Raw genomic sequence first — 15,979 nt, forward strand, 5'->3', positions numbered from 1 at the left:
AGTATACGGGGAAAAACAGACAAGATTAACAATATGGAGACCTGATCCTGCAGTATACATGCCTTCACATTCTAAGCCAAAAAAAAAAAATTGGTGCAGACCACTATAGAATCAATCCAATTTCCTAGTGAAACAAGGGCCCCAGAGATTACATCTCCGATGAAGGTAACCTTTACTCGGCGCACCAATAATAGGCAGTCACTCAGAGAAGATGACCAGCATCAAAACCACAAGCTCCCAAACAAAACCATACCAGGAAAAGAAAAAAAAAAAAAAAAAAAAAAAACTTGATAGCTGTCCATTTGCCTCACGTGTGGGGAAAAAGGTTACCAAACTCTTGGGCAAAGATAAAATGCCACGTCACTCGTACCAGGATGTCAAGTGATGTCATTTTTTTGTTTTAATCTGTTCATTCCTCGTTCTCCAGCATTTTCATGCATATCCATGATCTGTCAATTAGCAAATATACAGCATCCAGAATGATCACTCAGCTTTTGACCTCAAAATCTCTAAAGCGGTCCTCAGCCTAAAGTATGGCATGTGTTCCTACAGGCAAGAAGAAAACACAAGTTAGAAAGAAGAGCCCTTTCAATCTAAAGCTAAAGCAGCAACTACGACATTTGGAGATATTAAAAGCAGTAATGAATAACATGCTTAAGTCCCTAGTAAACCTCGTCTCCCCCACCCATACCTCGATCTTTGACATACAGATGCACAGAATAACGAAAAAGCTTAATAGACAGAGAAAGCTCAATAGACAGACAGATTACAAATTACCAAACAATCAAGACAACCTGTTCTGACATTAACCACTGGGTAAACATGGCAGCTAAAGGCATCAACTAAGCTTCAGAAATTTCCATGAAATGCTGTCCAATCCTACTAATGTTAGAATAATACACAACCAAATCTGCTAATGGTACAACCGGAAGTAATAAACACTTTGTTTTTTACTTTGGCCCATGATAACTCTGTCCTTTCTAGTTAATTATCTCACCAATTCAGTGTCAGCTAACTCTCATCTGACATAACATACACCCCTGATCCCTTCATAAACAGAGGACATACAACTAGAGACATGAATGCTCCATGGAATAATATGTTATGGCTATCTCAACACCGAACTACGACAGCATCACAGAGAGAAGATATTTAATACACTGCGGTTTATAAACAATCTGCACATGCCTCCTTCTGATGTTCTGCAATACTAAACTAAAATCTCCTTCAGAATCTGAAGTATCCAACAAATTCAAACAGGAAAGAATAACGAAATCCTGTAAAGTCAAGCTAATCGCAGGCTCAAGAAGATTTAAAAGACATAAATAAACCATATCTCTCAGGTTGTGCATTTACCTGATTAAAACAGAGTCCAATATCTCTACTGTAAAAGTCGGCATATTTGATCATAAACACACCGCAGTCGAATCTGCTCATAACACAGACAAAAACCTTGTTTTATTGAACAATTCATAAAGAAAAATGGAGAAGAATTCTTAATTTCGCTTGTACAGTTATATTAGAGCTAAATGAAATCAATCTTTTTGCACCAGTGACAAAACAGAGGGACAATCATTTAAGCTCATACCACATGAGCAAACCACAACAATTAACAACAGAAAGTGAACAGCATCCCAAAGGTAAATGGCAGAAAAGACTAATCAGGTATCCTGTGAAAGTGATGATGACTGCCATTTCACACGATCTATATTGCAATAACAAAAGTCGAAATTGGGCTAAGAATGAAGAAGATGACAAAGAGGAGATTCACTAACTAAAGACAGGATATAGTAGGCGTTTTAACCTCCCACATTTTAACCTCAAATTATAATTGGTGCTTATAAGCAATTTAACAGAGAGCACACATAGATATGATGTCAAATATCTATCCAAATATCACTAGATGCACGAGGCAAATTTATTTCATATACCTGCTGCTATTGTTGAGGGTGGGAAGGGCCAGAATTTTGCTAACTTTCATACACATAAAGGGCTATGTATTAGGCTATTAGCAGTTTACAAGGAACGTTTTCCTAGACATAAGATAAATCACTAAATGATATGGATATTAGCTTAGAACTATTTCTCAGGTTGAAACCATTTTGCAAGCAGAAATTTGACCAAAAAGAAACTTCAGTACCCATTCTCCTGTTCTGGAAGGTCCGCAACAAATTCTTGCTGCCAGGAACTAACATCAATCCCTTTGCCACACTTGTCCTTGACTTCATCTACAATGTATCTAGCCTGGAGATATAAATATCAAAAAACTGGCTTCATCACCACATAGCACTATGAGTTAAACACCAAAACTTTTGTCTTCTTTCTTTATGTATCAGGAACATTCTTTTACTTCTTTATAATGAAAGAAAAAAAAAATTTAAATCAATCATAGGAACAATTGAAGAATTGCAGCTAACATGTAGACAACAATATGGGACATTTCGTTTTGGATTTCTTAAACTAGTGAAAGCAAGGCCCATTATGACTCTGTTTGAAGACCATATAAGTGAGTCAACTCCTCTGACAACTTTATCAACCCTGTAATTGAGGACTCAAAGCACTTTAAAAAAAAAAAAAAAAAAAAAGCTTACCAGTACTTTAATCACTTGACTATCAACTCCACCAAGCGAATCAAGATACTGAAACTTTTCATCCTTCTTGTTGATGACTGCTAAGCACCAATGGACTTCTTTGTGAATTGGTACAAAAATCTGAATAAATTAGAAACATCATCTAACTTTAAACTAAGCCAAGGGATCAAATCCAGTACTCCACAAAAACAACCTAAGGATCTAAGGATCCTACCTTATCACAATCAAAGATACAATATCCAAGCTTCTTTTGGGAAGTCCATCTCCGAACTGATTGATAGTTATATCCGCCCTTTCCACTAACTAGCTGCAATTTCAAATGTCACCCAAAAAACTGATTGAGGCATAGAAGACAAAAAAAGTTCTTAAATCTAAGGATAACCTATCAAATCACATCATATATCAAACTCATGACCTCACAATTCTTTCAAATGAATAAGTTGCAATTCTACAACTACTTCACGCAAAAATTTTCATAGTAAAGCAGAAAGCATTCTCAAAAAAAAAAAAAAAAAAAAAAAACTAGAAACCATCACAAAGTAGGTTTAGTTGATTGATTGAATCCACCTAGATCTCAGCGAAGCATGCACCGTATATTTAAAAAGCAACAGGAGTCCAATTTCTAGAATTTCATTAACTTGATTTGACCAACAAATTGGAAATCCTTAACATGCAGAGAATTTGAGAATGACGGGGCATATGTTACTTAGCAGTCAATATTTAACATCAGCAATAGATTTCCATCCTTAGTATTATATTCACCTTACAAAAACACAACCAATTTTTCTTTCAAGCTTATCCATCTTTCCACACTTCTATGCATGTACTATGTAATAGGAAAACTCATAATTGCAATAGAAGTCTTCATGCCCAGGGCCCCAGGCCTCCAATGCTTCCCAAAAAGTGTACAGTTTAAGTTCTCCAATCTCATAGATGCTAAAAAATGCTGGTAAAAATCTAGAAGACTGATATTCAAATTCCAAACTTAGCCTTTTTACTCTAATTTTCTATTTTGTAAGTTTTGAAGCAAATTGCATGAAATGTTGACAAATGGGTACAATAACACATTCAAGTCTAAGCCCTAAAAGAACCAATACATATAGAAGTTATTACAACCAATCAACCTTTTCTTGCCTAAATGCGGAAAAGAGAGCTCACTGACCTTTTTGAAAAAGAAAGTGTTAAAGAAATGGCAATTCAAGAATTTTTTAGGCTCCCTTCTCTCCCTTTCTTTTAAAAGCTCAAGATATAAATTGATAACCTGCAAAAGAAGAAAGCCCATTTACAGAGGGAAAAAACCTTTGTCAAATGCTTGTGCTAACTCGATAAGAAGTCTTTTCACCAAGTTCATGGAAGCTGACAAAAAAGCAAAGTTCACCTCATCATTCAACCATGCACGTGGTCTCAAGCACTGCAAAACTTCTCCTGTAATACTAATATTTGAATTTTCATGGGTCACCAAAAGCTTCCTCCTGTACATAAACCACAGAATAAAAATGAAATGATAACAGCAGCATAAAATGGACCAATATGGAGCCATTTAAAGGCAAACAAAGACAGCATTAACTCATACCGACTGGAATTAGAAAGAGCACGGTTAACCTCAGTCTCTTCTTCCTCAGTAAGAGGCTTAAAAGCTTCTGCTGTCACATCCTGCAATCAAATGCAAGCAAAGTAAGCAAAAATAAATAAATAAATATACACAGCAAGAAAATTCCATACTTTCATGGCTCAAAAAGATTACCTTCTTAGCAGCTTCTTCTTTCTTCTGGGGACGCAATAACTGTTGTAGCTGCAATTGCTTCTCAGTATATTCAATCTGAAAATTCAACGAGTTAATTTTATCATTCCTCCTCTCTGCAACATATAACAATTTCTTGTGCACGCTTTCTTGTGGAACGCCCAACTCCTGACTTAACGACAAAGACGCCAGCAACTTCTCTGTAGTCTCCACCTTCAAAATCCCATCACTCACATTTGTCATTGCTGACGAACTTGATGGCCGAGAATCCTTATCCACAGCAATCCCATCAAATTTCCTCGAGTCCTCATCAACAACCCCATTACCGTCCTTCCACTTCTGGTCCTCCCTAACCTCTAAAATCTCAACCTCCTCAATACTGGAATCTTCAGAAACCTCCTGCACCTCCTCTTTAGCTACCTCAGTCACCTTCTTATCTTCTTCATTAAACCTCAATGTATCCAATGCACTTCTTTTCGTACTTTTATATTGCCCACTCAAAAGGTTCCCCATTTCGTCAGCTGAACCGACTTTGTAACTAACTTTAGAAGCAGAATTCCCCAAATTTACAGAAGACACACCTCTGTGCCGTCTAACAGGGGCATGAGGCTCCCTTTTGAACAAAGTTTTCTCAACGGGATACCTAAAAAACTGGAAAACTGCGGTTATACGGTCCGTCCGACCTGTAGTCTGATTTATAGACGCCGGAAGTCTGGATTTTTTAGAAACAGGTGAATTTGAAACTAGGCTTCCGTAATTCACGCTGCTGCTAAAGTCGTATCCGCGCTTCCTATTACTCGTTAACGCACCCATGGATAAACAAAATCTGGATTTCTAACAAACTGTAGCAGGGAAAAAAACCTCCGAAAATTCATCGAGAAACCTAAACCATTGCCGGCAAATTCTCTATCAATTCTCCGACGCTCAACAAAAATGAGGCTACAATAATGAAATGTATGGGCAATGGAAAGGAAGAAGCATAAATTGATGGAAAAGGGGGAGATTAAATTAGGGTTTCGAAATTTAACCCGCAAACAGATAAAAACAAAGGGAGAACTAATACTACTGGAATTAGTGCTTGCTTCTGATGAATGAGTCCGTTGGGAAATAGAAGATCAAATATTGGAGCGATCGATCTGCCGAAAATATGAAAATTAGGCTATCAATTTTGAAAATTTGACTTGTTTTATACGTGTAGAGAGAGAGAGAGAGAGAGAGAGAGTGTGTGTGTGTGTTTTCCACTGTGCGTGCGCGTGTGAGAGAGAGGGGGCCCTGGAGAGAAATGGGGGATTCCGAAAAGGAAAGGGTTTTGATGGGTTTCGCGGTTTTACTTTCAGTTTCAGGGGAAAAAAAAATCCCAATTTCAATTGTAGTATTAGGGCTACTATTGAGAATTGAGAGATTGGAAGTAAATTCATATAGTTTCTACAATTGTGTGACGTGGTTGATGAAAAAATTGTACAATGTGTTGGTGAAATTGTAAATTATGTATGAGATGATTTACCAAACAGCTAATTGTTGATAATCATAGTCTGATTTAATCTTCAGAATAACAATTATAGAACTTGGGGTATTTGAAAAAGTTACTTCAATGCACAATGTATGAAGAAATTTTTCTGGTAAGGGAGCGTGACAAGTTTAAGTTTTTCATATATCTAGAATATATTCATACTAATATTTATTATTCTCGAAGAAGAATGAGAATTATTTAATATTTATTTTCAAAATTTTTATTATACTTAAACAAACTGTATTGTGATGTTATCTCGTAGTTTTATCTGATCCTGGATTTCATATACAAAAATACATGTTAGAGTGCTATCCGAGTGCATAAATTGTATAAATTAGAATTGTTGACTTGAAACCTCCCATTTGTTGGGTTTGTTTTTATGTACTAATAATAAATTTTTACTTACCCAATTTTATTTTAAGAAAAAAAAAAAAACTAGTCCAGCATTCACCGTCACTGTGGTGGTGTCTGGTGGGGCGAAAGATGTCAAATCAAAAGGATGCAAAATAGTAGTATTGGATTTCATGGCCGTGAGATTTCATAAAATGTGGGGCGAAATCTTGCAGCACTTCCTCCAATTAGATGTAAGGCCTTCAGTTCCTGTATCGACAACATATAGCTTTAGCATTTGTCTCGTAAACTTTTCTTGATGGATCATTTGTTTCATGCATGATCATACCAGATGCACATAAACAAATGCGCTTAGTTTCAGAAAAAGCTGAATGTACCTGCAAAAACATTGGATAAGTCCCATCTATTCTGATTATTCTTAGCCATAAACAATTCAAAATTGATGATGAACTAATCCTCTAGATGTACAAGAATCTGCCATTAGCGCCATGCTACAGATGTCTCACAAGAAAAGCTAGCCTAACAGATTATTGATCTCCAAAAGATCCGCAAAGTCCAGAATCGCGGCAATTTCAACCCTGTTGCAGCGTTCTCTCAAGGCCGCCATCATAGCAACTTTATTGACGAATCTACTACTACTACTTCACCACAGTTGCCTGCCTATGAGCAGGAGAAAGAAAGGCAAAATTTCATCACCAAGATCCCTCCCCATTCACTTGCCTCCTCGAATCGAATCGAATCGTCAAAATTGGGTTCTAGGCAGCCAAGAGAAAAGGTGTAAGCGAGCTGGTTGTTGCAACCTCTAGCACCTTTGGAGAGCTGGACGTGCTATAATCCTGATGACCTGTTGGAATATTCCTGGACCAGTGCCCCAAACAGCGAGCGCCTCTCTAGCAACTTAGATGGTCTGTCGAATTCCTTTACCCATCCTGTTCGAACATAACACCAAAGCCATAAATTAGAGTACCTAAATGTAACTTCTGTAGCTTCTGTAAAGAGGTCTTGGAACTGGAAGCCTCAAAATATCAAAAAGCAGATGCATCAGCATTGAAAGGGTTGAGGAGGGAAAAAGAACTCAAATTGGAGGTCTAAACGATTCATGATATAGTGAGCACTTAATATCCTATGAAACTCGACTGTTTGTAATGAATGGGGAAGAGCTTTTGTAAAATTTTAACGATGGAATAATGAATGCTTCATCAGCAAAGTAGTGAGAAACTGACCGTCATCTACGACTAATACCCTGTCGCAGTCTATGACAGTGGGTATCCTGTGAGCTATGGTAATGATTGTACAGGCTGAGAAGTCCTCACGAATGATCTTTTGAATCACAGCATCAGTTTGGGAATCAACAGAAGCTGTTGCTTCATCCATAAATAAGATCTTGCTCTGTTTCAGCAAGACCCTCCCCAAGCAGAGAAGCTGTCTCTGGCCCACACTCCAATTGTCTCCACAATCAGCCACTGAAGATAATAAAAGTATTACCATTAAGTCTACATAAACCAGAAATGCAGAGTCAAAAGGGAAATAAGATCCGCAATGGAGACCTGAAGCATCAAGTTTTTCAGGTTTTGCAGCCACTACATCTTTCAGTTGGCAACGTTCAAGACTCTGGACAGACAAGGAAAACATGACAGATGACGCCCAGGTGTCAGAATGTAATACTACAAGATCTGAAACTCGGATCATTAAATGACATGTAGTAACTACCTTCCATATTTCATCATCTGAATACAACCCAATGGGGTCGATGTTACTTCTAATAGTTCCTTCAAAAAGGACAGGTTCCTGAGGGATGATCCCGAAGCGAGATCGAAGATCATGGAGGCCTAGCTGACAAATGTTGATCCCATCAATGATAATCTTGCCATTCGCAGGCTCCACCAACCTAAAGAAAACTTGGATAAGAGTAGATTTTCCACTTCCAGTTCTGCCAACAACACCAATTCTTTCTCCTCCATGGATTCTGAGATATATCCCTTTCAAAACAAGAGGGGTATTTGTTCGATACCTAACCTGCTCAAAGTCAGGTATAGAGATTCACCAAGAGCTTCCACATGCAAGAAAAAAAGTCTACTTGCTAGTATGGGTAAGCACATGAATTTCATAATTTATGTGAAACTACTACTATGTATCATGCCAACCACAAATTGCGGGACAAGATTGATTAAAAGCCATTCTGTACATTGCACCCAGTTCCTACTAATCAAGATTCAGGCAACATGAGTTTTCAGAAGGATTTCTAGTATATTTACTGAATATTGGACAACATCAGTCGCATTGTCTAGGACTTAAACAAGCATAAAAGCTAACTAATGGTATTCCCTAATTTCCTTTAAGGCAATAGTACAAAATAAATCATAAACATTGTGCATCTATACCTCCCTCTGTGGAAATTCCAATAAAATTAAGTCTCAATGCTAAAAGAGAAGAAGAAAAACAATCCTAATTAATCTTCAATTTGCAGTAAGGTTTTTGTCAACTTAAGAGTAAGATTATTAGAATTACATGCTATAAGGAATGCAGCTAAAGCTGCTCAAATACTCCAAGCTTTTGTGGTGAAATGTAAGCAGATTACCTGTAAGTTGGTAACTTCAATGTCACCATGGCTTGGCCAGTTGGAAGGTGGAACAAACTCTTTATACCTCCATGGAGCTTCAGATGGGATGGTTATGAACTGTTTTATCCTCTCAACTGAAACCATTCGGTTCTCCACCAAGCAGCTCATGTACACAGTCCAGAATAGCACGGCATTCAGTGGCAGGCCATAGGAAAGAGACAAGCCAACGTATTCTGATAGCATGAAAACCAAAATGTCAAACTTTGGAAATCTAAATATTGAGCTTAGCATTATCTTCTTCATTCCATCAAAAAAAATTTGCAATTGCTTTTGTTTGTTACCAAATTTAAATACTTTTGGTAAACATGTAAAAAAGAATAATTTATTGTAACTATTGTTTAGCTCCTAATATGACACTGGCTAGGGGTATGGGATCCATGCCAGTTGAAGAGACACATGCAAGTTGGGCATTGTTGTGGATGTTTCCTTTTATGTATGATGATGGTAGATATATATAAATTCAGCCTTGTATAAGATTTAAAGGAGATATGCGTTTCACAAGGAGTTGCATACTTCTAAATTATAAAGAATACCACCTGGCTTTATAATAGTACTTGGCAACAAGACCATGCATGCTGTGGCAGCGCACAGCAGAAAACTGCCAATCATCTCCAAGCGGAAACCCAACCATTCATTAGATCCATTGTTGTGAAAATCCATGCGCAGATTTGCGTTAACTCTATCAAAATTTTCCTGAAAGAACTTCTCTTGCTTCCTGAAGCCACGTATGGTCATAACACCAGAAATCGACTCTGAGAAGTGATGGATGACTGGGGCTTTGGTGATTGAATCAAGACGGCTTAGTTCACGAGATGAGGAAAGATAATATCCCTGCAAGCCAAAAAATTTTGAACCATAAAATGGATAAGATCCGTTACTGGGAAGACAATGGCAGGTTGGTGTCTAGTGCATATTTAATTTAAACATATGCTGGCAAAGCCTCTGATGTATGTTAAAACCAAGGCTGATGTGAACATTAGTTGATGCGAAATTGAATTCTATGGGACCATGAATGGTGTAGAAAAGAAACTTCTGCTACATACTCGGTACAAGATAGCGACACAAATACTCACCAATCTCCATAGGATTTCAATCTATAGGACACATCTACTATTAGTCTCAAAATGCAAAACATCCAATACTATTGAAGGGATGCCAGACATAGCCATCAAAGCTCAGCAGTTTTCAGAAAATGAAAATTCGAAACAATGGAAATCAAATAGATGGAAAAATGTCCATACCCGGTACCAGTAATTGAGCCAAATCAGTGGGATTATGAGGAATATTGTTGGCCAAGCATATTGACATGTGATAAACAAAATGCTAATTACTGTGAAGTACATGGAAATCGTCAGACTTAAGAAAAATGGAATCAATATATCAATGTTGAATTGATCATTTGATGCCTGCAAAATAGATCCTTTATCAGTCCAGGTACTAGAGAGTTATAATAAATTTCCAACTGGACAAGGAGGTGAAACTTACCCTAGTTAATATTCTTCCTGATGGAGTGGTGTCAAAGAATGACATTGGCGCATGAAGGATGCTTTCAAGAATTTGACTGAAAAAACTTTGAGCTATTTTCAGACCAATAAACGTCTGAAAGAACATTCTGATGCCCACCAGTATGCACGAAACAACTGCTATAGCTGCATACGTTTCAATGAACAACGAAGGGTTGAATAGAGTATCTCCTGAAGTCTCATATGCAAGCCAGTAATCACCCGCCATAAGGGATAGCTGCCATAACAGGGATGAACCTACAATAGCTACTATTCCCCACCATCCATATGCCGTAGTGCAATACTGCTTGTAGACAGCTAAACTGACTTTACCAGTTTCTCTCTCTTCATCTTCAATGAGCTTGGAATTGCCTTTTTCAGATTTAGATTCGTCTAAGGACCAGCTTTCATCAGTTGGATCACCCTGGCCTGATACAGGTGATATGGGTGTTAATGCCTTTGGTGAGTGGGGTGATTTTGGTGTTATGGGGAGTGGGCGTGGGGAGTATATTTCTTGTGTTCTTTCATCAGAATTATTTGCACTCCTTTCTACAAGGTCTACAGAGGATTCATGGGCAGCTACAAGTGCACCAAAATCCATCCCAGATTGAAGAAGCTCATCATATTTCCCAGATTGCACAATCTTCCCATCGCGCATCACCTGGCACAAGAATTGCACCTTGAGCTACAGAATTTTGGTTTAATGTTTTCATCCATGCTTTAGCATTATAGCCTTGTTTGGGAGATTCTGTGCAACATACTCACTTTCATGTAAACATGCTAATATTACGATGGAAGCTTCCATATCTAAGATGCAATAAAGGTGGAGTTGATCAAACTTTACCAGACGTGGATAATGAAAATTTTATCTGCAGAATACGTGTTAGCTTCAGATATGGCACATGTAAACTACTTAAATCAACTAAGTGAAAACATCTAGATACAAACTCAGACATGAATTAATGAAACCACAGTCAAATATTTATGAATGTTAAAACCCTGCATGTATACTCTCTTTTTTATAAACTGATGAAAGAAAGTCATAAATATGAGACAGCTTCAGATCACTGAAGTCATCAATTTGCCTATCAAGTAGAAGCGAACGTCATAATTTGGAGCCTGCTTAGACTCACCAGAATAAGATCAGCATTGTGCAGGAAGTCAACCTGGTGAGTCACAAGTAAGATTGTCTTATGTTTCAGAGCTCCCCTCACACACTCCTGCAAAAATTCATTTTGCATTAGGTTTCCATGCAGTCCCATCACTTGCCCAAATATTACAGTGATTATGCAGGATCATAGTCTAATATCTATAAACTATCATCTAAAGAAAGACAAAATCCAATAACCAACGGAAATTGGCACAAGACTGTGCACTGACCTTAAATATCTCCGTCCCGGTGTGAGCATCAACCGCACTAAATACATCATCAAGAAGATAGATATCACAATCCTGATATACTGCTCTTGCAAGTTGTATACGTTGCTTCTGGCCACCACTAAGGTTGATTCCACGTTCTCCAATCTCAGTCTGGTCACCATATTCGAATATCTCCAAGTCTTTCTCCAGTGAGCAAGCTCTTATTACTTCCTTGTATCTCTTTGTGTTTAGGGGTGAACCAAACAAGATGTTGTCTTGGATAGTTGCATTCTGTATCCATGAACTTTGTGCCACATATGCAGTGCTCCCACAAACTCTAACCTGTACAATGCGTCAAGCAAGAGGTAGGATCATATATATCATTATACGTTAGGCAATCGATTCGATAAAAGGATAAAAAACAGATGCATACCGTTCCTGATATTTTTTTAAGCTCACCAAGAACTGCAGCCAGTAAGGAAGATTTCCCTGATCCAACAGTTCCGACAATTGCAGCAAGCTCCCCTTTCTTGATCTGGAAATTGACATCTTTCAAAACTTGCTCTGCTCCTTCATCCTCCCATGAAAAGGTACCATCTTTGACCTGCAGTGCTATTCGGTCACTGCAGCCTTCCTCTCTTTCCACGGTCTTAGTGTCCAATTCATGACTCGTCAGATACCCATCCAACCTTTCCAGAGAGATGATTGCCTGAGAAACTGCCATAAGAGATTGTGGGAAGGTTCTGATGGGCTCTTGTAAAATTTTCAGGATTGTCGTCACAGTGAACACTTTTCCAGCGCCAAGGGGCACATGCATTAAAATTGCAACAACAAAGGTAAGAGCTGCTATAACAACTGGGACGCTCCAAAGTACTGCCATATTGTATGAAATTGCATACATGAACTTGCTGAGCCACCCGTATTCCTTTTCGCGAAATTGCAGGATTTTTTTGTTGAAGTGCTCTTCCCATGCTTGAAACTTGATCACTCTCATATTGTTAAGTAACTCATTGGTTGTCTTCATTCTACAATCACGGCTCATCATAAGATTGAACTGGTAGAAATTGTTCTTGCGCGCAATCATGAGTGTGAATATCAATACAGCAAAAACTGCTACTAGTGATACAAGCATTGAAATGCCCATGTATAGATACAGAAGAACCAAAGATATTCCAATTTGTAATGGCATCAACCACAAAGCATGCATCTGGGGCATCATGTCAGAGAGTTGCTGGCAGTCCACAGCCATATAATTCACAATCTGTCCAACCCCATGAGCCTGTCTAGCGGAGCAACTAAGTCTGAGCCCCTTCTTGTACAAGGCAGTGATTAAAGAGGACCTAATGAGCATACCAAGTCTCTGGGTCTGGAAATTGAATTGATGTGAACTAAGGACTTCGACAACTTTTGCAACCAAGAGGATCAATACCAGATAAAATCCTTCAGCAAGGTTGCTTCTGTCCCCAGAAGCAAAATCAACAAATGATTGGATCAGGATAGGACCAACATATGTAACTAGCAACCGCACAACAGCCAGGACACCAGTGAAGGTAATATGCCTCCAGAAACATCTAATCAATGTAAAGATCACACGGTTCTTTGAATTCTCACCAGACTTGCGCCAATTAACCTCAAATTGTTCTGCCATTTTTTCAGCTAGAAAAATCGGTGGAAGTGTTGGCACTTCATTCATCTTTAAAGGGCTTTTGTATCCCTTACTCAGCAAGGGATTCATCCACAGCCAAATTGCTTTGGAGATCAAAGAAGCAGAGGCAAAGCCACTGATATTAACATCTGCATCAACAGAATCATGCGTCTCCACTCGTAGATCCTCGACCACAGTAAGTCCCGATGATCCTCGAATGGCAACTATGAATAGAAACACATAAAAGGGTAAACTAACCAAGGAATAGATGTCATCTATTCTCATTTCTTGATCCAAGTTTTCCCCAACAACGGTTACCATACGAGTGATTGCAGTGGCCGAGAATAAAGCTACAACAATCAAGCTCACAGCCCAGTAGGCTCGAATGACCATAGGATGAGTAACAGCACCAAATCTCTTCTCGTGAGCAACCAAAACCAAGATCACAACATGACTTACCGCTTGAAACAGAAGGAAAAATGCTTCTGCGAGATTCCATGGTGATTGAACGCCTCGAGTGAAGGCTAATATGCAGATGGCTATATAAGATAGAGCTAAAAGAGCAGTCACGGCTACGGATGCTATGAACCAAGGGGTGACCTTAAGCTGAGACCTCTCTTCTGGAAGTAGAGGTTTATCAAGATCAGAGCTTGAATTTTTTTCTGTAAAAAATCTAGAAAATAGCTTGCGGACAGCCAATGCAAGGCAGACGATTAGGAAAAGAAGGTCAACTGAAGAAAAAAGAATCCTCTGGGAACATGGTGATAAAAAAATGAACTCCGACCAGTTCTTTAAAACTGAAAGAAAAGATAGGCCTTCTGACGATGGGATGGTTGAGGTTGAACACTCCAGGGATGTTAGCCAGGATCTAGAAGCCATGGCCATAGTAATTAGTAAGTCAACTTGACGATCCTCCTCCCCTCTACCTCTGCAAAGCAACAAGCATCAGTTAGTCTAACAGCAGCTGAACCTATCAAGAAACAACCTTGTAGTACTTGGTTCCCTGAACTTCGTAGAAATACATGTGCGGCAGCCGGCAAGCAAAGAGCTCAAAATTTCAGATGCTAGATTCAGCACGGAAAATAGAGTTATGTCAAAGTAAACACAAGAGACGTATCAATGGAAACTGAAAATTCACCTGCTAATGCATTAGGAACTTTGTGGGCAGAAAATTCAACAGAAATGAAAGCAAACTCGATGTGGTTACTATTGTTCAGAAGAATTTTCAAAATAAGTCGAGAAAAGAGACAAAATAGAAGCAACTACTCCATTGACAGGTTTGTACACTCGTAACGAGGAAGCCTTCTTAAATCAGTAATTGCATAGGAAATATCTACTCTTTGTAGAAAAATAGTACCACTCCGCTGCTCTGTAGTCTGCAGCTGTTGAAGAAGACAGGATCTTGTTTGTTTTTTTTACTTATTCATCGCTTACATGAGCAGTCAGAAGAGGCCAATATAGAAATGCAGCCAGCGGCCCACTGACAGCTGAAATCTTCCGTAATATGGGAAAAAAGGTGAGACTGTAGCAATCAAGATTCTTTTAATTTTTCTTATTATATAAAAAAAAAAAGATCCCTTTTTAACTTTTTGGGTATGCCTTTTCACGATTTAACGTCTGTATCCTTTTCCATCACAAAAAAAGCGCGACTAATAATAATTTTGTGTCATTCAGGGTGCTATGGAAGAAAGTAGTCATTTTTGTGCATATGGCACCCTTTAAAATTGTTTAAGTGCACGATCGTGAGTTTTTAGAATTTTTCTTGATATATTTTTAAATTAAAATTTTATTTTACATACATCATGTCACTATAATATATTTTTCGAAAAAAAACGCAATGCTAGGGGACGCGAAAGTCATTCTTAGCATGCATAGGACCGACAAGCGATTGGTACTAAATGATACATTCTTTGAAGGAAAATAAGAATAATAATTAATGTTTAAAAGCTGCATGTAGGAGAAAACATTCACATGGCGCATGTAATTGAATCCCATGCATCGAAAACTCACCTCTCCGGCCATGCCTTTTTTCTCCTACTAAAAGCTACTTATATAGTAGGAGAAAACATGTACACATCTTAGTAGAAAACTATGCATTGAAATGTCTCACTTTAACCACTGGGTCAACGGCTCGGTGGCCACCAGGAAGAAACTTAAGTAGAATTCCCTTGATTTAGTTGGGTCTGTATATCTACTAGCTCCTTATCACAGCTTTCTTAGGCTCTCCCTCCCCCCATAGATTAGGATAGAGTAGGTTATACCGTTGCTAGGAAAAAAAATGTCTCACTTTTCCGTCTTACACATTTTTTTAATTATTTTTTTATTTTATATATACATTTTCTATAAAAACTTTGTAAAATTACAATTCAAACGGAACCATTTTTCTATCTCAAGAACTCGAGACAAAGTGACCAACACACGATTATTGTGCATAATAGACAAATTATACTGTATTGATACTGGTATTCATCAATCAACGATTATCATTGGACTAGATTTAGAGACGCAACGAAAGGAGGGAAAAAATTGAGAATAATTTATATAGTGTTTGGATTGCAATTTTTTGAAGGTTTTTTTTAATATATATTATAATAATTTGATATATATAAAATAAAAAAATATATTCATAAAAAACGTAGAGATATTTTTTTGATAGAAAC

General features: G+C 38.0%; 2 protein-coding genes across 4 annotated transcripts; both read right to left on the bottom strand.

The window, feature by feature from the left end:
* Positions 1-197: 197 nt before the first annotated feature.
* LOC113738100 (ubiquitin-like-specific protease ESD4) lies at positions 198-5,626 on the bottom strand. The gene is made up of 9 exons (XM_072081683.1): positions 4,336-5,626; positions 4,165-4,244; positions 3,970-4,063; positions 3,754-3,852; positions 2,806-2,898; positions 2,592-2,711; positions 2,141-2,244; positions 1,357-1,429; positions 198-546 (listed from the first exon to the last, which is right to left on the bottom strand). The coding sequence occupies exons 1-9, from the start codon at positions 5,143-5,145 to the stop codon at positions 484-486; spliced, it is 1,536 nt and encodes a 511-aa protein (XP_071937784.1). The 5' UTR covers positions 5,146-5,626; the 3' UTR covers positions 198-483.
* A 941-nt stretch (positions 5,627-6,567) lies between these two features.
* On the bottom strand, positions 6,568-14,816 carry LOC140037491 (ABC transporter C family member 4-like). 3 transcript variants are annotated; one of them, XM_072081685.1, is made up of 12 exons: positions 14,677-14,816; positions 12,108-14,247; positions 11,696-12,016; positions 11,449-11,535; positions 10,299-10,976; positions 10,055-10,219; positions 9,350-9,644; positions 8,772-8,986; positions 7,904-8,209; positions 7,741-7,804; positions 7,417-7,656; positions 6,568-7,122 (listed from the first exon to the last, which is right to left on the bottom strand). In XM_072081685.1, exons 2-12 carry the CDS (start codon positions 14,202-14,204, stop codon positions 7,022-7,024), a joined length of 4,569 nt encoding a protein of 1,522 aa, XP_071937786.1. In that variant the 5' UTR covers positions 14,205-14,247; positions 14,677-14,816; the 3' UTR covers positions 6,568-7,021. The 3 variants fall into 3 exon arrangements, with proteins under 3 accessions (XP_071937786.1, XP_071937785.1, XP_071937787.1); XM_072081684.1 differs by having other exon boundaries at positions 14,458-14,713; XM_072081686.1 differs by lacking the exons at positions 10,055-10,219; positions 14,677-14,816 and adding an exon at positions 14,458-14,661.
* Positions 14,817-15,979: the final 1,163 nt, after the last annotated feature.

This window comes from Coffea arabica, chromosome 3c (genome assembly GCF_036785885.1).
Source record: "Coffea arabica cultivar ET-39 chromosome 3c, Coffea Arabica ET-39 HiFi, whole genome shotgun sequence".
Classification (NCBI taxonomy): domain Eukaryota; kingdom Viridiplantae; phylum Streptophyta; class Magnoliopsida; order Gentianales; family Rubiaceae; genus Coffea; species Coffea arabica.

Coding starts and splice junctions, on each gene's coding strand:
- LOC140037491 (XM_072081685.1), bottom strand. CDS start 14,204: ATGGCCATGGCTTCTAGATCCTGGCTAACATCCCTGGAGTGTTCAACC. Junction 11,536..11,695: donor CCGGGACGGAGATATTTAAG/GTCAGTGCACAG, acceptor GAATTTTTGCAG/GAGTGTGTGAGGGGAGCTCT. Junction 9,645..10,054: donor GGCTCAATTACTGGTACCGG/GTATGGACATTT, acceptor TTTGGCTTGCAG/GGATATTATCTTTCCTCATC.
- LOC113738100 (XM_072081683.1), bottom strand. CDS start 5,145: ATGGGTGCGTTAACGAGTAATAGGAAGCGCGGATACGACTTTAGCAGC. Junction 4,064..4,164: donor GCTCTTTCTAATTCCAGTCG/GTATGAGTTAAT, acceptor GTTTATGTACAG/GAGGAAGCTTTTGGTGACCC. Junction 1,430..2,140: donor CTTCCAGAACAGGAGAATGG/GTACTGAAGTTT, acceptor TGTTATGAGCAG/ATTCGACTGCGGTGTGTTTA.